This window comes from Oncorhynchus kisutch, linkage group LG23, assembly GCF_002021735.2.
Source record: "Oncorhynchus kisutch isolate 150728-3 linkage group LG23, Okis_V2, whole genome shotgun sequence".
NCBI lineage: Eukaryota > Metazoa > Chordata > Actinopteri > Salmoniformes > Salmonidae > Oncorhynchus > Oncorhynchus kisutch.
Window position 1 is genome coordinate 33,274,963 of NC_034196.2, and position 22,130 is coordinate 33,297,092.

General features: G+C 42.6%; 1 protein-coding gene across 2 annotated transcripts in view; it reads left to right on the top strand.

Annotated features, from left to right (window-relative positions):
- The first annotated feature begins 348 nt into the window (after positions 1-348).
- Positions 349-22,130, top strand: part of sec14l7 (SEC14-like lipid binding 7) — a 28,214-nt gene continuing 6,432 nt past the window's right edge. The window contains exons 1-9 of one of the 2 annotated variants that reach the window (XM_031802941.1): positions 349-481; positions 678-753; positions 7,620-7,663; positions 8,313-8,375; positions 13,028-13,216; positions 15,556-15,651; positions 18,038-18,098; positions 18,433-18,516; positions 19,312-19,418. In XM_031802941.1, coding sequence (XP_031658801.1) covers positions 428-481; positions 678-753; positions 7,620-7,663; positions 8,313-8,375; positions 13,028-13,216; positions 15,556-15,651; positions 18,038-18,098; positions 18,433-18,516; positions 19,312-19,418 — 774 coding nt within the window. In that variant the 5' untranslated portion in view covers positions 349-427. The remainder of the gene's footprint in view (positions 482-677; positions 754-7,619; positions 7,664-8,312; positions 8,376-13,027; positions 13,217-15,555; positions 15,652-18,037; positions 18,099-18,432; positions 18,517-19,311; positions 19,419-22,130) is intronic. The other variant, XM_031802942.1, reaches the window with a different exon arrangement.

A 22,130-nucleotide genomic window follows, 5' to 3' on the forward strand; every position in this document is an offset into this window, starting at 1 on the left:
ATGGGAATGATGTTAGATGTGCTAAATTTCCCTGTAAAATATGCCAAATATGCGTATATTATACCATAATAAAATATAATTGTATTCATTGCATTCTTTGATTGTTGGAGAGTTATTACTATTCTATATGACTAACGTTACTGTACTGTTTTCGGGGTTTATCTGCGATGGAGTTGTTCCTAGAAGCTGAGCTGAGGTCAATTTAGCATTTCCCCAGTGTAGTTAAAGGTGAGGATTTGGGAAGGATAGGCTGGTCCTGGTTCAGTGTGCCTCGGCGTCATGCGTGACTGCATGACTACCTGGAGGAAGGGGAGGGGAATGGCATGGGAGGTGTGTGTGTGACAGTGAAGACCACTTAAGTCCACCGGAGGTCATTCACAGAAAGTGATTTACTGGAGCGCCTGCGCGGCAAATCGTAACAGAGAGAATGAGCAGACGAGTGGGCGACCTCAGCCCGAAGCAGGTGGACATTTTAGCCGAGGTAATTTAACTTTCCACTATAACATTTTATGTTCTTTGTAGCCTATATTCTAGCCTCTGTTTATTCAAATTACTGTCTAAAATGTTTTTGTCATATAGCCTATTCAGTGTATTCCTTAATCCCCCCCCCCCCCCCCCCCCCCAACAATTGTTTATTTAGTTCGTTGTGTCAGTATTGTGTTGTCTCGTGCTGCTAGTTTCGGGAGCGGCTTGAGGACATTCTCCCAGACCTTCCCGCGCAGCATGATCACTACCTGCTCCGCTGGCTCCGAGGTAAAATCAAAACGACTTCTTTGTTCCCATAGCAACATGAGATAGTCCTACCCTGCATTTCTGCAGGTTATGTTTATAGGTATTTGTTTTACCCGCAACATGAATTTCATATATTACAATATGATGGCAGGATGGTCATGTGTAAATCTCATTTTTCTGAGATCAAATTAAAATAGGGTAGGACTATCTAAAGTGCTTTTCAACATCTCTATTCTTACTTAAGCAGGCCTATGTTCCCCGTGAATAGAAAGAGGATGAAACATTTGTGCTGATGCAGTAGTCTATGTCTGAGTAAAAGTAGACCTAAAGGCTTCATTATCTCACTGATGTAGTGGACATGGGCTTAGCCAACAGCACATGCTCTCAGTTTCTCTGACCCCTAGAGAGTGAACCCTACAGTGAAACTTGTTGTCCAAGAATATGAGAGCAGGTTATGTTGTGACAACCACATAGGACAAATGTAGAGTAATAACTTTCCACTCTCTGACCCCATAGGGAGGTAAATCACACAGGTAGCCTAGGCATTTTGACAAGGTGTTGTGTTTTGACTAACAGTCAATCCACAACCCTGTATTCAAATGATATTTGACTCCTATTCATGGTGGTGACATTTTTTGTAAATTTACAGTCAAGTACAGTATTTTGTACACGTGTTACCTGTTACAGAAAGACACTCGTTTTCCTATCAGATATTGTTAACCCACACTCAGCATTGGAACTGTTACAATCGCCCAAAAATGTACATATTGCCACTTTAACAAATACTTAGGAGACAAGTTTTGGAGCATGTCTTTAATTAAGGAAGGGAGATTTGTTTAACAATATATATTTTTTTCATTTTAAAATTTTCACAAGCATCCCCCACAAAAAACATTCAGATAATGCCCCTTCTACACTCCCCTGTGTCTCCAGCATCAGCCCCCCCCCCCCCCAATGATATCCTCCAAAAAGTGTTCATTATTTGAAGTAATGTTGTTGTAAGATTGCAAACAGACTTGGCAGTTTTACTGTTATGGAGTCCAACTTTAGAGAGATTATTTTGTATACCTTTTAGCAAGTAGTTCTGAAAGTAGTGTAATACGTGCAGATATGTGCACCACATCATTGTTCGCTCTCTCTCTCGCTCTGCTGTGTGTACATGATGTGCATATTGCTTGCTGTCACTCATTTGGCGAGGGGTTGACGCTCATTGGTTGAACTCAAATTGCTAGGGGGCTGGCCCACGTAGTGGAAAATGTAGGGAAAATGGCACAACACAGCTTCCAGAAAGACAGACGCTTTCAAACTATATATTTTGTAGATAATTGAGGCAAGGCCGTAATTCTGCTCATATATTATGTACAGTGGGGCAAAAAAGTATTTAGTCAGCCACCAATTGTGCAAGTTCTCCCACTTAAAAAGATGAGAGAGGCCTGTAATTTTCATCATAGGTACACTTCAACTATGACAGACAAAATGAGATTTTTTTTCTCCAGAAAATCACGTTGTAGGATTTTTAATTTATTTATTTGCAAATTATGGTGGAAAATAAGTATTTGGTCAATAACAAAAGTTTATCTCAATACTTTGTTATATACCCATTGTTGGCAATGACAGAGGTCAAACGTTTTCTGTAAGTCTTCACAAGGTTTTCACACACTGTTGCTGGTATTTTGGCCCATTCCTCCATGCAGATCTCCTCTAGAGCAGTGCTGTTTTGGGGCTGTTGCTGGGCAACACGGACTTTCAACTCCCTCCAAAGATTTTCTATGGGGTTGAGATCTGGAGACTGGCTAGGCCACTCCAGGACCTTGAAATGCTTCTTACGAAGCCACTGCTTCGTTGCCCGGGCGGTGTGTTGGGGATCATTGTCATGCTGAAAGACCCAGCCACGTTTCATCTTCAATGACCTAGCTGATGGAAGGAGGTTTTCACTCAAAATCTCACCATACATGGCCCCATTCATTCTTTCCTTTACACGGATCAGTCGTCCTGGTCCCTTTGCAGAAAAACAGCCCCAAAACATGATGTTTCCACCCCCATGCTTCACAGTAGGTATGGTGTTCTTTGGATGCAACTCAGCATTCTTTGTCCTCCAAACATGACGAGTTTAGGTTTATGTCCACCTGTGTGGTTCTGGGATTTTTGCTCACCGTTCTTGTGATCATTTTGACCCCACAGGGTGAGATCTTGCGTGGAGCCCCAGATCGAGGGAGATTATCAGTGGTCTTGTATGTCTTCCATTTCCTAATAATTGCTCCCACAGTTGATTTATTCAAACCAAGCTGCTTACCTATTGCAGATTCAGTCTTCCCAGCCTGGTGCAGGTCTACAATTTTGTTTCTGGTGTCCTTTGACAGCTCATTGGTCTTGGCCATAGTGGAGTTTGGAGTGTGACTGTTTGAAGTTGTGGACAGGTGTCTTTTATACTGATAACAAGTTCAAACAGGTGCCATTAATACAGGTAACGAGTGGAGGACAGAGGAGCCTCTTAAAGAAGAAGTTATAGGTCTGTAAGAGCCAGAAATCTTGCTTGTTTGTAGGTGACCAAATACTTATTTTCCACCATAATTTGCAAATAAATTCATTAAAAAACCTACAATGTGATTTTCTGGAGAAAAAAAATCTCCTTTGTCTGTCATAGTTGAAGTGTACCTATGATGAAAATTACAGGCCTCTTTCATCTTTTTAAGTGGGAGAACTTGCACAATTGGTGGCTGACTAAATACTTTTTTGCCCCACTGTATTTATGAACTACACATCCAGTCCAAAGTGGGAGATTTAGTAGTAGTCAAAGTTCTGGAGCATGTCTTCAAGGAAGTAATTTATTTTTCAACAATATTATGCCCCTGCTACCCCCAACCCCCCCCATACACACATACACAAAATTACAGGCTACATGAGAGTACATAATACAGATCCCTTCAAACAGCCCACCCCCACTCCCCCAGCCAGTATTAGCCTCAATGCTGTAGAAAAAGAGCGAAACAGTGCCCTCTATATCAAATACTAGCAAATACATTTGTGAACATAAATATAAAGAAACACACACACAGAGAAAATGAAAGGGGAGGTGAGGTGAAGAGAGAGAGAACCACCTGTGTGATACAAGATGCACCACTACATAATCAGAAACATGGATTGTTCCAAAACTTGTGTATAGGTAGGTGAAGACTCTTGTAAGATTTGGGGACTGCATCCATGTCTGTGTATCTAGAGACGGGTCTCTAGCGTTTCTGGCTGCCAGTGTGGCTTCTGCTCTGGTGACATCTGACATTCGGTCACTTTGTTTCTGATAAGGTTTTGGAAGTAAACATCAGCTTATGGGGCACCTCGCTGGCCTGACCAATAGGGATGAACTGTGCGCCCTCTCCTCCTCCTGCCCTATGCCCACAAGAGCATATTTACTCAGCCAGTAGACCGGGTTTGGACAAACAAAGTAGGCTAAATATAAGATGACTTCCCTAACCTGATCTTTATAAAAGCTGGTGTACATTTACATAATTTAGCAGAGTGACTTACAGGAGCAATTAGGGTTAAGTATCTTGCTCAAAGGCACATCAACAGATTTTTCACCTAGTCGGCTCAGGAATTCAAACTAGCGACCTTTCAGTTACTGGCCCAACGCTCTTTTTTTTAACCTTTATTTTACTAGGCAAGTCAGTTAAGAACAAATTCTTATTTTCAATGACGGCCTAGGAACAGTGGGTTAACTGCCTGTTCAAGGGCAGAACGACAGATTTTGTACCTTGTCAGCTCGGGGATTTGAACTTGCAACCTTTCGGTTACTAGTCCAATGCTCTAACCACTAGGCTACACTGCCGCCCCACTAGGCTACCTATATTCCAGAACAGTGGTCACCAACCGGTCGATTTCCAAGGCATTTCAAGTCGATCGCCAAACATTTCAGTAAAAAACCCAATGATAAAGCCTTGTTTTTTGTATTAGTCTCAGGCAGCCTACGGCTGGCAAAACGTTTAAAGCCATGACAAGAGAGAGACTGTCAACGCATCCACCAAAGATCTGATGTTTTTATGAGTGAGTTCTTACTCAGCACTGTCAACACTTTATATTCAACACTTTTATAAGCCATAAAATGCACGTTCTTCCTATTTCCACTCAGCGCTTCAACAAGCAGTGCAGCAGTAATGAATGAATAGGAAAGTGTATCTATAGGCTTGTGTTGTTGTTGTTATTATTAGTCGCTTGGGTCTTTTTTAATATCAAGGAATATTTCACTTTCTCTGTTCATATGAGTAACAACATGAATTTGTGCACAAGGCAGAAATAATAATGAGTTTGGCCATCATGGAAGACAGTGTCCCTTTTTGGTCAGTGTCAGTGCAGGAAAGGGAGAGCGGAGGGATGTTGAGAGACGGACCTTCAGTCTGCTGTCTCCGCTGAGACTGACCATCAAATGCAGCCACCATCAGCCCAGTAAAATAAAAAGTAAATCATTTAAATGTATGTTCACTCAGCTGTGCCTCACAAGTAATACAACAATGAATCTATTACCGGTGTGATCATATAGCCTACCTCAAATGTGGAAATATAATTAAAAAAAATATTGGCAGGTAAATTCAAGCAAAGCCCGTATGCGTTGATAATGTAATGAGCCTATAGCTTACTGCACAAACCTCATTGCTACAGTACTGTTTTTAATTGGTTAATGTTACATAGGCTTACATAATAAAAATCAGAGCGGTAGATCTCGGCATGCATTTGGATTAAGAAAGTGATCTTGACTCAGAAAAGGTTGGCGACCACTGTTCTAGAAAATCATGTTTTAAGCAGCAAAGAGTGAACTGTTCTGTCTATGACTGTATTTCATTGTCCAGCTTCTGTGCCACATTGTGAATGTGTGTGATTATTTTATTTTCTGTGGTTGGACAAAGGCTCTGATCAATTCAATAGAGCACTCAATTTCCTATTAGTCCCTTAGGGAAGTGTATTGACCTGTTGATGGAGGTAGGTGGACAGGTAGGGGAACAGGTCCAGTATCTTTAGCCCATAGACAACCAGGCAGGCAACTGGACACCTATCCTGTAATAGTCATTAGACAACACAGGGACCAGATTACTGCAACTTGCATGATGGTAGTGTACTCACTGTCTGTACACACAGGTGTGTGAGAACAATGTCATTAGACACACATAGCAGTGTCGTAGTAGCTACTAGGTGCCATGCATTGGGGTTTGGACTTTTATAATGTAGAAGATTAAAACTCATTCTGCAAATAATGTATCAGCATTCACTACAGGCAAGGTATGCCATTAAATATTAGCTATTAAATCATGTGTGTGTGCACATTTGTGTCCACATGAGTTGACTCTTCCACGTAGTGGAGATTACTTCAAGGCAGATGGAATAGATCAATATTTGCGTTATCCCTCATCCTGTGTTTTAGCCTTACAAAAGAACGTTTAACCAGCTTATTCAACTGTGTCAGATTCGCTGTCTCACTGTCATTGGATGGTGTTACTATGTACCCTGTACACTATTTGCACTTAATTATATGAATAGCATCGGCCAACCTAAATTCAAGGCCATGACAGTTCTATGGTCCATACTGTATGCTTAAGGAATATTGGCATAACCAAATTTCCATAGGTGAGTTTTTTCACTCAAGCATAATAATAATTTATTATGTCTCCCTTTCGCGAAATATGTCTTGCATTTCACTCTCAACAGCACAACATGAACATCACCAGGTATAGTGGCGCAGCGGATCTAAGGCACTGTATCTCAGGGCTAGAGGTGTCACAACAGACACCCTGGTTCGAATCCATGCTGTATAACAACCGGCCGTGATTGGGAGTCCCATAGGGCGGTGCACAATTGGCCCAGCATCGTCCGGGATTGGCTGGTGTAGGCCATCATTGTAAATAACTATTTGTTCTAAACTGACTTAAATAAAGGTTAAAAAAAGGTTCCCACCAAAATTACATCAATATCACACAAAAAAGAGATGACAATGCTTTGTAATGTTTCGCTAACAAGAGATTAGTATTTGTAAGAAGGTATTGTATTCGCCTATATTGCTCAATTTCATTTAATTTTTGTGAGTCTTAACCAAAATATCAGATGGGACAAAATGTTCAGCTGCCACTTTAAGGGCGGGAGGTGACCCTGGTAACGTGGCCACTCGAGCCCTTTCTCTTGACCGAGGTAAAGACAGTTTCAGGTTGGATATTCAACAGATATTCACGCTTTCAAGCCTCAATAGCTTTCAAACCACTTGAGCCACAGACTCCAAATAAGTGTCATGATATTGGAAAAATTGTGCACAACATTGCACAGGTCTGATTTTCACGATATGGACATTAATTTGCTTTGCAAAGCTAATAAACATGTGGAAATGTGAGCAGCATTTTGTATTCCAAGTTGAATTAGTTAGGGAGCACTTTTTTGTAAACTTTTTTTACATTCAAATTTCAATAGCCCCTTGGTTCAGAATGTACACTCAGTGGGCCTACACATTGCACAACCTTTCATTTGTCCATTTTCATCTCACACAATTTTACATGAATTTTTCAAATGTTCAAATTTCAGTAGCTCCTTATGTGACCTACTGACTTCAAACAAGGTTCAGAATGTACACTCTGTACACGCTATATATCACATGTTCAGACTTAACTTTTGACTTTTTATTCACAAATGCAAATCTACTGCACTTTAGAGCCCTGCAAAATGACCACCCACCTACATGTCTGGTCAAAAAGACGTTCTTACCTGCCAATACATAAATCTACCTGCACTTGGCAGGTGTTAATGTTATGCCTGGTAATGAGAGTACATGCTTGGATGGCCAATATGATTGTCTATGTTACATCTTGTTTTGTCTTATTCTGTATCATGACAAGAGTGTTGTTTTTCTTCTTTTCCAGCCCGAAGCTTCAATGTTCAGAAAGCAGAGGCGATGCTTAGAAAGGTGAGACCCTGTTTCAAGTGTTTGTTGATCTAACAAGGTCCTCCTGTACTCTCTGATATCTAAACACTGGCTACTTTCCTCAGGTTGACTTGTACTTATTGACTGGACATAATAATGTCTACATATCCAATTTACCATGTGTAAGTTAATATACACTGTGTATCCATGATGCATTACCCTGTAATTAAAGAGTAACATGTGTTGTATTGATAAGAGAGACTAGAATGTAATAATAAAGATGGTGACATAACAAGGTGAATGTCTGGTGTCTGTAGGTTCTCCATGGAGATTGTTTAATAGAAACAATCTAGTTCTATGGATTTTTTTTTCTTCTACATCAGCGGATTATAATATGGAACCCTGGAAGCTGCATCTTCAAGCTACTTATTACACACACACACAGGAGATACTAAAGTATCAGTATAAGCCTCCTGATCCCTTCCTAGAGTGCACTGCTTCCAAAATGCTCCATTATATGTGTGTTCCCCTTTTGTTCAAAGTTCAAAGCCTTGAGGTTGTGTTTATCCAGAACTCCACATTATCCCACATTAAAAACACACACTTGAATCTTTTCAAAGCCAACTTTTATTCAACATAACTTTCACTGCTAAACGACTGTCCTGAACAAGAGTTTCTATCTCCTCTGTAGCATCTGGAGTTCAGGAAACACATGAAAGCAGACAGCATCATCGCTGACTGGAGGCCTCCTGAGGTGCCTGCCTGCCTGCCTGCCTGTCTGCCTGCCTGTGTGTGTGCCTGCCTTTCTGTTTGTCTGCCTGCCTGTCTGTCTGCCTGCCTGTGTGTGTGCCTGCCTGCCTGCCTTTGTGTTTGTCTGTCTGGTGAAAAGGTACAGCTCCGCCTGTGACAGAGTACAGCTACACCATTAGGACTAGCAGGGTTATTACACAGTGTAATAACACCACAGATGTTGATACAAACTACCATCTTACACAACGCACATTATGATCATTTGTGTGGCTTTCCTCCTTTCTAGCATGGTCAGATAGAGATTGGTATGGTCACAGAATTAAATAGAACAACTATAATATATCTGGGTTGTAAAATCCTCTTGATTCTCAAGCTGTATGGGTTCTACTAATTCTTATCGAGCTGTATGGGTTCTACTAATTCTTATCGAGCTGTATGAGTTCTACTAATTCTTATCGAGCTGTATGAGTTCTACTAATTCTTATCGAGCTGTATGAGTTCTACTAATTCTTATCGAGCTGTATGAGTTCTACTAATTCTTATCGAGCTGTATGAGTTCTACTAATTCTTATCGAGCTGTATGAGTTCTACTAATTCTTATCGAGCTGTATGTTGGTCCCATGTTTCATGAGCTGAAATAAAAGTTCCCAGACATTTTCTTATACGCACAAAAAGCTTATTTCTCTAAAATGTTGTGCACAATTTTGTTTACATTCCTGTTAATGAGCATTTCTCATTTGCCAAGATAATTCATCCATCTAACAGGTGTGGCATATCAAGAAGCTAATTAAACAGCATGATCATTACACAGGTCCAGCTTGTGCTGGGGACAACAAAAAGCCACTCTAAAATGTGCAGTTTTGTCACACAACACAATGCCACAGATGTCTCAAGTTTTGAGGGAGCGTGCAATTGGCATGCTGACTGCAGGAATCTCCACCAGAGCTGTTGCCAGATAATTGAATGTTCATTTCTCAACCATAAACCGCCTATAACGTTGTTTTAGAGAATTTGGCAGTACATCCAACTGGCCTCACAACCACCGATCACGTGTATGGCGCTGTGTGGGTGAGCTGTTTTCTGATGTCAACGTTGTGAACCGAGTGCCCCATGGTGGGGTTATGGTATGGGCAGGCATAAGCTACGGCCAGCGAACACATTTGCTTTCATCGATGGCAATTTGAATGCACAGAGATACCGTGACGAGATCCTGTGGCCCATTGTCGTGCCATTCATCCGCCGCCTTCACCTCATGTTTCAGCATGATGATGCATGGCCCCATGTCACAAGGATCTGTAATCTGTCATTTCCCAGTTCTTCCATGGCCTGCATACTCACCAGACATGTCACCCATTGAGCACGTTTGGGATGCTCTGGATTGACGTGTACGACAGTGTGGTCCAGTTCCCGCCGATATCCAGCAACTTCGCACAGCCATTGAAGAGAAGTGGGACAACATTCCACAAGCCACAATCAACAGCCTGATCAGCTCTATGCGAAGGAGATGTCGCCCTGCATGAGGCAAATGGTGGTCACACCAGATACTAACAGGTTTTCTAATCCACACCCCTACCTTTTTTCTTAAAGTATCTGTGACTAACAGATGCATATCTGTATTACCAGTCATGTGAAATCCACAGATTAGGGCCAAATTTATTTATTTCATTTGACTGATTTCCTTATATGAACTGTAAGTAAAATATTTGAAATTCTTGCATGTTGCGTTTACATTTTGGTTCAGTATAATTAGTCCTGTCTAAATAAAATAATTCAAAATATTTCACCAGGAAGCATGACTTAGCCACAAAAGACAATTTGCTTATTTTAAGAAAACTGCTGTGGATTGTTTCAAATCACAAGTGTGTTTGGGAAGCCGCAATTTGGGTTGTGTGCTTGGCAATAGGTCTAGCTGATTGAATTCTGGCTGTCAGTGAAAACGGTCAAAAAAATGTGATAAGATAATGTGTTGTGAGTATAATTTGCATGAAGAAAAGGGGAAGGGGGTGTGTGGTGAAGATATGGTGCGTCTCCAGAATGCATATTTAGGAAAGTGCCCATTTGGCAATGTCTTATTTCTGTCTTAACTCTCCACATACGCAACACACTTTTTCTTCGCCTCACAAAGTCAACAAAGTCTGTTTTTTGTATCCGTTGCCACTGATAATTCCTCAGTATTTAAAAAATCTTGTCAACACTCCCGGCCTTGATAATCACCAAGCCTGGGTGTGAATTAGTAAAATATCATGATCTGATGATCCCATATATCCAGTGAAAACATCCTAAAACACAGCTTTCTGTTCCAAACTCATTGGCGCAGGAAACTTTGAGGGCCCGGAATAGGCTAGTTGGTACATTGTTGCAAATTTGTTAGGACAACTTCGGGCCAGACCCTGTGATAATTTGATACAATGCTGAATTTCACTAGCAATAGCTCAAGTTAAGACATATAGAATGGGAGGCAGACAGGTGAAGAGAGCTGAATGTGATTCAAAGGATATTTTCTTCTGATTTTATTTGTCCAGTTTAGGTCTATTTATTTGACTTAGTTGATGAAGGACGTTATAGGACTACTGCTGCATTGATCTATAGGCTATCTCTGAGTTCCATGCTCATTTCTTTAGCCGCCAATAGATCACAATGTATCAATATGCCATATGGCAGAGGCTAGTGCTCTCGCCATAGATTAATTTGACTTAAGTGTGTTATGATTAACCACGTGACAATGATTTTCAGAAACTAAAATGTTATTATTGAAATTAAACTGTTCCATGAAAATGTGCATGCAGTTGAAGTGGGAAGTTTACATACACTTAGATTGGAGTCATTAAAACTTGTTTTTCAACCACTCCACAAATTTCTTGTAAACAAACTATAGTCTTTGCAAGTCAGTTAGAACATCTACTTTGTGCATGACACAAGTCATTTTTCCAACAATTGTTTACAGAGATGGGGTGGCAGGGTACGCTAGTGGTTAGAGCGTTGGACTAATAACCGGAAGGTTGCAAGTTCAAACCCCCGAGCTGACAAGGTACAAATCTCGTTCAAATCTGTCAAACAGTTGACCCACTGTTCCTAGGACATTGAAAATAAGAATTTGTTCTTAACTGACTTGCCTAGTTAAATAAAGGTTAAAGAAAAAAGAAGAAGATTATTTTATGTATAATTCACTGTATCACCATTCCATTGGGTCAGAAGTTTACATACACTAAGTTGACTGTGCCTTTAAACAGCTTGGAAAATTCCAGAAAATTATGTAATGGCTTTAGAAGCTTCTGATGGGCTAATTGACATAATTTGAGTCAATTGGAGGTATGTGGATGTATTTCAAGGCCTACCTTCAAACTCAGTGCCTCTTTGCTTGACATCATGGTAAATCAAAAGAAATCAGCCAAGACCTCAGGAAAAAAATTGTAGACCTCAACAAGTCTGGTTCATCCTTGGGAGCAATTTCCAAACGCCCGAAGGTACCACGTTCATCTGTACAAACAATAGTATGCAAGTATAAACACCATGGGACCACGCAGCCATCATACCGCTCAGGAAGGAGATGTGTTCTGTCTCCTAGAGATGAATGTACTTTTGTGCAATCCCAGAACAACAGCAAAGGACCTTGTGAAGATGCTGGAGGAAACAGGTACAAAAGTATCTATATCCACAGTAAAACGAGTCCTATATCAACATAACCTGAAAGGCCACTCAGCAAGGAAGAAGCCACTGTTCTAAAACTGCCATAAAAAAGCCAGACTACGGTTTGCAACTGCACATGGGGATAAAGATCGTGTTTTTTTTGTTGAGAAATGTCCTCTGGTTTGATTAAACAAAATGGCCATAATGACCATCGTTATGTTTGTAAGAAAAAGGGGGAGGCTTGCAAGCTGCAGCATCATGTTGTGGGGGTGCTTTGCTGCAGGAGGGACTGGTGCACTTCACTAAATAGATGGCATCATGAGGCAGGAAAATGATGTGGATATATTGAAGCAACATCTCAACATCTTGGTCGCAAATGGGTCTTCCAAATGGACAATGACCCCAAGCATACTTCCAAAGTTGTGGCAGAATGGCTTGAGGACAACAAAGTCAAGGTATATAGAACATTTGTGGGCAGAACTGAAAAGGCGTGTGCGAGCAAGGAGGCCTACAAACCTGACTCCGTTACACCAGCTCTGTCAGGAGGAATGGGCCAAAATTCACCCGACTTATTGTGGGAAGCTTGTGGAAGGCTACCCGAAACGTTTGACCCAAGTTAAACTATTTAAAGGCAATGCTAACCAATACTAATTGAGTGTATGTTTTCTTTTGACCCACTGGGAATGTGATGAAAGAAATAAAAGCTGAAATAAATCATTCTCTCTACAATTATTCTGACATTTCACATTCTTAAAATGTGAAACTGACCTAAGACAGGGAATTTTTACTAAGATGAAATGTCAGGAATTGTTAACAACGGAGTTTAAATGTATTTGGCTAAGGTGTATATAAACTTCCTACTTCAACTCTATGTACATATTCATAACTGGCAACCAGATCGGTAGAAAAGGTAGGATAAATTGTAAGCTTCCCCAAACTTTAAAAAAACGGGCCCGCCTATGGTAATCAAAGGCATGTCCAACTGATTCGTTCTGGCGCCGGGTCTGACTGTATGATGTGGTTCCCCAGGTGATCGAGCGGTATGTGTCCGGGGGGATGTGTGGGTACGACCTCGAGGGAAGTCCCATCTGGTACGATGTCATTGGGCCCCTGGACCCCAAAGGTCTGCTGCTGTCCTGCACCAAACAGGACTTCATGAGGACCAAGATCAGAGACACAGAGATGCTCCGCAGAGAGTGTCAGAAACAGACAGAGAAGGTACACTTTGAACTACCATGCTTTTATATGTATGACAATATTAACACAAACAGTGCCTTCAGAAAGCATTCACACTCCTGGACTTTTTCCACATTTATTTGTTTTACAGCCTGAATATAAAATGGATTACATTTAGATTCTTTGTCACTGGCCTACACACATTACCCCACAATGTCAAAGTGGAATTACCTTTTTTTTTTTTTCATTTTGACAAATGAATTACAAATGAAAAGCTCAAATGTCTTGAGTCAAAAAGTATTCAACCCCTTTTTTTGGCAAGCCTAAATACAATCAGGAGTAAAAATGTGCTTAAAAAGTCACATTATAAGTTGCATGGACTCACTTTGTGTGCAGTAATTGTGTTAAACATGATTTCTGAATGACTACCTCATCTCTACACCCCACACATACAGTTTATCTGTAAGGTCCTTCAGACAAACAGTGAATTTTAAATACCAATTCAACCACAAAGACAAGGGAGGTTTTCCAGTGCCTCGCAAAGAAGGGCACCTATTTGTAGTTGGGTACAAATAAAAAGTAGACATTGAATATCCCATTGAGCATGGTGAAGTTATTAATTGCACTTTGGATGGTGTATCAATACACCCAATCACTACAAAGAAACAGGTGTCCTTCCTTGCTCAGTTGCCTGAGAGGAAAGAAACTGCTCAGGGATTTCGGCCATTGAGATCAGTGGTGACTTTAAAACAGTTTAATGGCTATGATAGGAGAAAACTGAAGATGGATCAACAACATTGTAGTTACTCGACAATTCTAACCTAATTGACAGATTGAAAAGATGTACAGGATAAAAATATTCCAAAACATGCGTCCTGTTTGCAACTAGGCACTAAAGTACTGCAAAAAATGTGGCAAAGCAATGAACGTTTGGTCCTGAATACAAAGCATTATATTTGGGGCAAATCGAACACAATACATCACTGAGTACCACTCTTCATATTTTCAAGCATGGTGGTGGCTGCATCATGTTATGGGTATGCTTGTCATCGGCAAGGACAAGGGAGTATTTAGGTTAAAAAAAATGAATAGAGCTAAGCACAGGCAGAATCCTAGAGAAAAACCTGGTTCAGTCTGCTTTCCAACAGACACTGGGAGACAAATTCACCTTTCAGCAGGACAATAACCTAAAATACAATGGAGACACCTGCTCATCGAACATCTCATTACAAAATCATGGGCATTAATACGGAGTTGGTCCCCCCTTTGCTGCAATAACAGCCTCCACTCTTCTGGGAAGGCTTTCCACTAGATGTTGGAACGTTGCTGAGGGGACTTGCTTCCATTCAGCCAAAAGAGCGTTAGTGAGGTTGGGCACTGATGTTGGGCGATTAGGCCTGGCTCGCAGTCGGCGTTCCAATTCATCCCAAAGGTGTTTGATGGGATTGAGGTCAGGGCACTTTGTAGGCTAGTCAAGTTCTTCCACACAGATCACGACAAACCATTTCTGTATGGACCTCGCTTTGTGCACGGGGGCATTGTCATGCTGAAACAGGAAAGGGCCTTACCCAAACGGTTGCCACAAAGTTGGAAGCACAGAATCGTCTAAAATGTAATTGTATCCTGTAGGGTTTAGATTTCCATTCACTTCAACTAACGGGCTGCTAGCTTTACACCACTCCAGCCGACACTTGGCATTGCGCATGGTGATCTTAGGCTTGTGTGTGGCTGCTTTCCCATGGAAACCCATTTCAGCTCCAAACGAACAGTTCTTGTGCTGACACTGCTTCCAGAGGCAGTTTGGAACTCGGTAGTGATTTCCTCAGTTGAAGCGATGTCCACATACTTTTGGCCTTGTAGTGTATGTAGATGAGATTCTTTCAATACGTTCTCAAACATTTCTAAAAACATGTTTTCACTTTGTCATTATGGTGTATTGTAGATGAGGGAGAAAATATATATATTTAATCGATTTTGAATGTATCACACAAAATGTGGAATATGTATTACAGTATGACAGGCCTTTATTCTAATCTCAGAGTGCCAGAAGCAGACATTTATTACATATATATTCAATAAGATAAGGCTTTATTTATTACAGTGCCAGAGACAGTACAGACAGACATTCATTAAAGAGATTTTTGCAACACCAAGAGTTGTGGGTTTGATTCCCGCTAGGGCCACCCATACATAAAATGTATGCACCCATGACTGTAAGACGTTTTGGATAAAAGTGTCTGCTAAATGGTGTATAATATTGTTATTATTATTATTATTATATAGAAGAACGAGAGGTTTGACCTAAAACGCTCTTAAAATATCCCCCACCCCTTTTTCACTCTCTCTCCCCTCCCCACCTCCTCTCCTTCTCCCTCTCTCAGTTGGGCGTTAATGTGGAGACGATAACCCTGATCTATGACTGTGAGGGACTGGGCCTGAAGCACCTGTGGAAGCCTGCTTTAGAGGCCTATGGAGAGGTGAGCCCACTGAATTAAATAGATTAGAACACAATATATACACACTAATGGTTCTAAATAGTACCAGATATGGGTTCTTTGGCTTGTAACCATAGCAGCACCCTTTTTGGTGCTATATACAACCCTTTTTTGAAGGTTTAATATAGAACCATGCCCATCATGTTCTAAATGGAACCTGTATGGTGTTATAAAGAACCCTTTCCCAAGGTTCTATAAATAATAATTTAAAAAAAATTCTATATAGCACCAAAAATGGGTTCTGCTATGGTTACAACCCTTTTGGGGTTATATAGAACCCTGTTTTATGCTTCTTTATGGAAATGTTATGTAGTAGGGTTCTAAACTCAGCAAAAAAAGAAACATCCTCTCACTGTCAACTGCGTTTATTTAAAGAAAACACGTGTAAATATTTGTATGAACATAACAAGATTCAACAACTGAGACATAAACTGAACAAGTTCCACAGACATGTGACTAACAGAAATTGAATAATGTGTCCCTGAACAAAGGGGGGGTCAAAATCAAAAGTAACAGTCAGTATCTGGTGTGGCCACCAGCTGCACTAAGTACTGCAGTGCATCTCCTCCTCAAGGACTGCACCAGATTTGCCAGCTCTTGCTGTGAGATGATACCCGCTCTTCCACCAAGGCACCTGCAAGTTCCCAGACATTTCTGGGGGGGAAATAGTCCTAGCCCTCACCCTCCGAACCAACAGGTCCCAGACGTACTCAATGGGATTTAGATCTAGGCTCTTCGCTGGCCATGGCAGAACACTGACATTCCTGTCTTGCAGGAAATCACACACAGAACAAGCAGTATGGCTGGTGGCATTGTCATGCTGGAGGGTCATGTCAGGAAGAGCCTGCAGGAAGGATACCACATGAGGGAGGAGAATGTCTTCCCTGTAACACACAGCATTGAGATTGCCTGCAATGACAGCAAGCTCAATCCGATGATGCTGTGACACACCGTCCCAGACCATGACGGACCCTCCACCTCCAAATCGATCCCACTCCAGAGTACAGGCCTCGGTGTAACGCTCATTCCATCTACGATAAACGTGAATCCGACCATCACCCCTGGTGAGACAGTGAAGAGCCCCTTTTGACAGTCCTGTCTGGTCCAGCGACGGTGGGTTTGTGCCCATAGGCTACGTTGTTGCCAATTCCATCTACGATAAACGTGAATCCGACCATCACCCCTGGTGAGACAGTGAAGAGCCCCTTTTGACAGTCCTGTCTGGTCCAGCGACGGTGGGTTTGTGCCCATAGGCTACGTTGTTGCCAGTGTTGTCTGGTGAGGACCTGCCTTACAACAGGCCTACAAGCCCTCAGTCCAGCCTCTCTCAGCCTATTGAGGACAGTCTGAGCACTGATGGAGGGATTGTGTGTTCCTGGTGTAAATTGGGCTCAGCCTATTGAGGACAGTCTGAGCACTGATGGAGGGATTGTGTGTTCCTGGTGTAAATTGGGCAGTTGTTGTTGCCATCCTGTACCTGTCCTGCAGGTGTGATGTTCGGATGTACAGATCCTGTGCAGGTGTTGTTACACGTGGTCTGCCACTGCGAGGACGATCAGCTGTCCGTCCTGTCTCCCTGTAGCGCTGTCTTAGGCGTCGCACAGTACGGACATTGCAATTTATTGCCTTGACCACATCTGCAGTCCTCATTCCTCCTTACAGCATGCCTAAGGCACGTTCACGCAGATGAGCAGGGACCCTGGGCATCTTTCATTTGGTGTTTTTCAGAGTCAGTAGAAAGTCCTCTTTAGTGTCCTAAGTTTTCATAACTGTGACCTTAATTGCCTACCATATGTAAGCTGTTAAGTGCCTTGACTACCGTTCCACAGGTGCATGTTCATTAATTGTTTATGGTTCATTGAACACGCATGGGAAACAGTGTTTAAACCCTTTTCAATGAAGATGTGGGAAGTTAATTGGATTTTTTTGAATTATATTTGAAAGTCAGGGTCCTGAAAAAGGGACGTTTCTTTTTTTGCTGAGTTTATAAAAAACCTTTCTCAATCTGAAATGTTCTTTGTAGATCCTGTAGAAGAACCATACAGGTTTTTATTCTGGTCAGTCATATTATATATATTCTAATGAGCCACCTCGCCTACATTGAATTATCACTAAAAGAGCAAAGAACCCTTTTGCGAACTTTAAAGAACCATTGAAGAACAGAACTCAAAGGGTTATTTGAGTAATTATGGCTCCACATAGAACCATCACCCTTCCTAAAGATCCCTTGGGGAACCCTCATCTTTTAGTGTTTATGCATCTCTATGGGTGAGACCACCATGAATAGACATGTCTGAAAAACAAAGTGTCTGTCTGGCTGTTGTCTGTCTGTTGGCTGGCTGGCTGTCCCTCGCTAATACTGTTGCAGATTCTTACCATGTTTGAGGAGAACTATCCTGAAGGACTCAAGAGGGTGTTTCTCATCAAGAGTGAGTCATCTAGATTCTGCGTGTGTGTGTGTGTGTGTGTGTGTGTGTGTGTGTGTGTGTGTGTGTGTGTGTGTGTGTGTGTGTGTGTGTGTGTGTGTGTGTGTGTGTGTGTGTGTGTGTGTGTGTGTGTGTGTGGTATCTATGTCTTACAATCTATGTCTTACAATATCTATGTCAATAAAATGTCACGGGAGGTTGGTGGCACCTTAATTGGGGAGGACGGGCTTGTGGTAATGGCTGGAGCAGAATTATTTTGAGCCGTCCTCCCCTCAGCAGCCTCCTGTGTTGTGCGTGCGTCCGGGTGTGTATTTATAGTGCCTCTCTCTCCCTGCAGCTCCTAAGCTATTCCCGATGGCCTACAACCTGGTCAAACACTTCCTGAGTGAAGAGACACGTCACAAGATCATCATTCTGGGATGTGAGTACTGTGTTCCTATATATACTACACACTAGGGAGCAGTTACAGTATATCTGAGGTATTTTTCTTATCAATATGGACTATTGGAATATGGTTTCTGTAAATGAGAAAATATCACCTAATATTGCTCTTTGATATGGTATGTGTCTGTCTAATCCAGGGCTCTCCTGTCTAGTCCACGGCTCTCCTGTCTAATCCAGGGCTCTCCTGTCTAGTCCACGGCTCTCCTGTCTAGTCCAGGGCTCTCCTGTCTAATCCAGGGCTCTCCTGTCTAGTCCACGGCTCTCCTGTCTAATCCAGGGCTCTCCTGTCTAGTCCACGGCTCTCCTGTCTAGTCCACGGCGCTCCTGTCTAATCCAGGGCTCTCCTGTCTAGTCCACGGCTCTCCTGTCTAATCCAGGGCTCTCCTGTCTAGTCCACGGCTCTCCTGTCTAGTCCACGGCTCTCCTGTCTAGTCCACGGCTCTCCTGTCTAGTCCACGGCTCTCCTACCCTGTTCCTGGAGAGCTACCGTCCTGTAGATTTTTACTCCAACCCTAATCTAATTGGTTGATAAGCTGAATCAGGTTAGTTACAACAGGTAGTAACAACAGTTGGAGCAAAAACCTACAGGAGGGTAGCTGTCCAGGAACAGGATTGGAGAGCCCTGGTCTGTATCGTTTTGAGATGTCACTTCTCGCCATTAGGGGGCAATCTCACATCAGGTGGTGGTGGGCCAAGTGTACAGCTGTAACAAACATTTGAACCTCCCCTGTCTTTCTCTCCCCCTCTCTTTTCCCCCTCTCTCCGTCTCTAGCTAACTGGCAGGAGGTGTTACTTAAGCACATTGACCCGGAGCAACTCCCGGTGGCGTACGGAGGAACACTTACTGACCCTGATGGTGACCCTCGCTGTCGAACCATGGTGAGAAAGAGGGAGGGAGGGAGGGAGGTAACTTCCACAAAGCTGTGAACGATCTGAAAGACAAGGCAAGAAGGGACTTCTACGCCATCAAAAGGAACATCAAATTCGACATCCAATTAAGATTTGGCTAAAAATAATTGAATCAGTTAAAGAACCCATTGCCCTTTATGGTTGTGAGGTCTGGGGTCCGCTCACCAACCAAGAATTCACAAAAACACCAAATTGAGACTGCATGCATTATTTTGATATTAAAATATCCTCTTTGTACAACGTAAAACACCAAATAATGCATGCAGAGCAGAACTAGGCTGATACCAGAAAATAGCTTTTCAATTCTACGACCACCTAAAAGGAAGCGATTCCCAAACCTTCCATAACAAAGCCATCACCTACAGAGAGATGAACCTGGAGAAGAGTCCCCTAAGCAAGCTGGTCCTGGGGCTCTGTTCACAAAGAGACCCCACAGAGCCCCAGGAGAGCAACACAATTAGACCCAACCAAATCATGAGAAAACAAAAAGATAATTACTTGACACATTGGAAAGAATTTACCAAAAAACAGAGCGAACTAGAATGCTATTTGGCCCTAAACAGAGAGTACACAGGGGCAGAATACCTGTCCACTGTGACTGACCCTAAACAGAGAGTACACAGGGGCAGAATACCTGTCCACTGTGACTGACCCTAAACAGAGATTACACAGGGGCAGAATACCTGTCCACTGTGACTGACCCTAAACAGAGAGTACACAGGGGCAGAATACCTGTCCACTGTGACTGACCCTAAACAGAGAGTACATAGTGGCAGAATACCTGTCCACTGTGACTGACCCTAAACAGAGAGTACACAGTGGCAGAATACCTGTCCACTGTGACTGACCCTAAACAGAGAGAACACAGTGGCAGAATACCTGTCCACTGTGACTGACCCTAAACAGAGAGTACATAGTGGCAGAATACCTGTCCACTGTGACTGACCCTAAACAGAGAGTACACAGTGGCAGAATACCTGTCCACTGTGACTGACCCTAAACAGAGAGAACGCAGTGGCAGAATACCTGTCCACTGTGACTGACCCTAAACAGAGAGTACACAGTGGCAGAATACCTGTCCACTGTGACTGACCCTAAACAGAGAGTGCACAGGGGCAGAATACCTGTCCACTGTGACTGACCCTAAACAGAGAGTGCACAGGGGCAGAATACCTGTCCACTGTGACTGACCCTAAACAGAGAGTACACAGTGGCAGAATACCTGTCCACTGTGACTGACCCTAAACAGAGAGTACACAGTGGCAGAATACCTGTCCACTGTGACTGACCCTAAACAGAGAGTACACAGTGGCAGAATACCTGACCACTGTGACTGACCCTAAACAGAGAGAACACAGTGGCAGAATACCTGTCCACTGTGACTGACCCTAAACAGAGAGTACACAGTAGCAGAATACTTGTCCACTGTGACTGACCCTAAACAGAGAGTACACAGTTGCAGAATACTTGTCCACTGTGACTGACCCTAAACAGAGAGTACACAGTGGCAGAATACCTGACCACTGTGACTGACCCTAAACAGAGAGTACACAGTGGCAGAATACCTGACCACTGTGACTGACCCTAAACAGAGAGAACACAGTGGCAGAATACCTGACCACTGTGACTGACCCTAAACAGAGAGAACACAGTGGCAGAATACCTGACCACTGTGACTGACCCTAAACAGAGAGTACACAGTGGCAGAATACCTGACCACTGTGACTGGCCCTAAACAGAGAGTACACAGTGGCAGAATACCTGACCACTGTGACTGGCCCTAAACAGAGAGTACACAGTGGCAGAATACCTGACCACTGTGACTGACCCTAAACAGAGAGAACACAGTGGCAGAATACCTGACCACTGTGACTGACCCTAAACAGAGAGTACACAGTGGCAGAATACCTGACCACTGTGACTGGCCCTAAACAGAGAGTACACAGTGGCAGAATACCTGACCACTGTGACTGACCCTAAACAGAGAGAACACAGTGGCAGAATACCTGACCACTGTGACTGACCCTAAACAGAGAGAACACAGTGGCAGAATACCTGACCACTGTGACTGACCCTAAACAGAGAGTACACAGTGGCAGAATACCTGACCACTGTGACTGGCCCTAAACAGAGAGTACACAGTGGCAGAATACCTGACCACTGTGACTGACCCAGAATTAAGGAAAGCAATACGTGTTTTTTGTTGTTGTTTTATTTAACCCTTATTTTACCAGGTAAGTTGACTGAGAACACATTCTAATTTACAGCAACAACCTGGGGAATAGTTACAGGGGAGAGGAAGGGGATGAATGAGCCAATTGGAAGCTGGGGATGATTAGGTGACCTTGATGGTCAGATTGGGAATTTAGCCAGGACACCGGGGTTAACACCTCTACTCTTACGATAAGTGCCATGGGATCTTTAGTGACCACAGACTCTTGCTATAGCCTTGCTATTGAGAGAAGCCGCCGTAGGCAGACCTGGCTCTCAAGAGAAGACAGGCTATGTGCACACTGCCCACAAGATGAGGTGGAAACTGAGCTGCACTTCCTAACCTCCTGCCAAATGTATGGCCATATTAGAGACACATATTTCCCTCAGATTACACAGACCCACAAAGAATTCAAAAAACAAATCCAATTTTGATAAACTCCCATATCTATTGGGTGAAATACTTTAGTT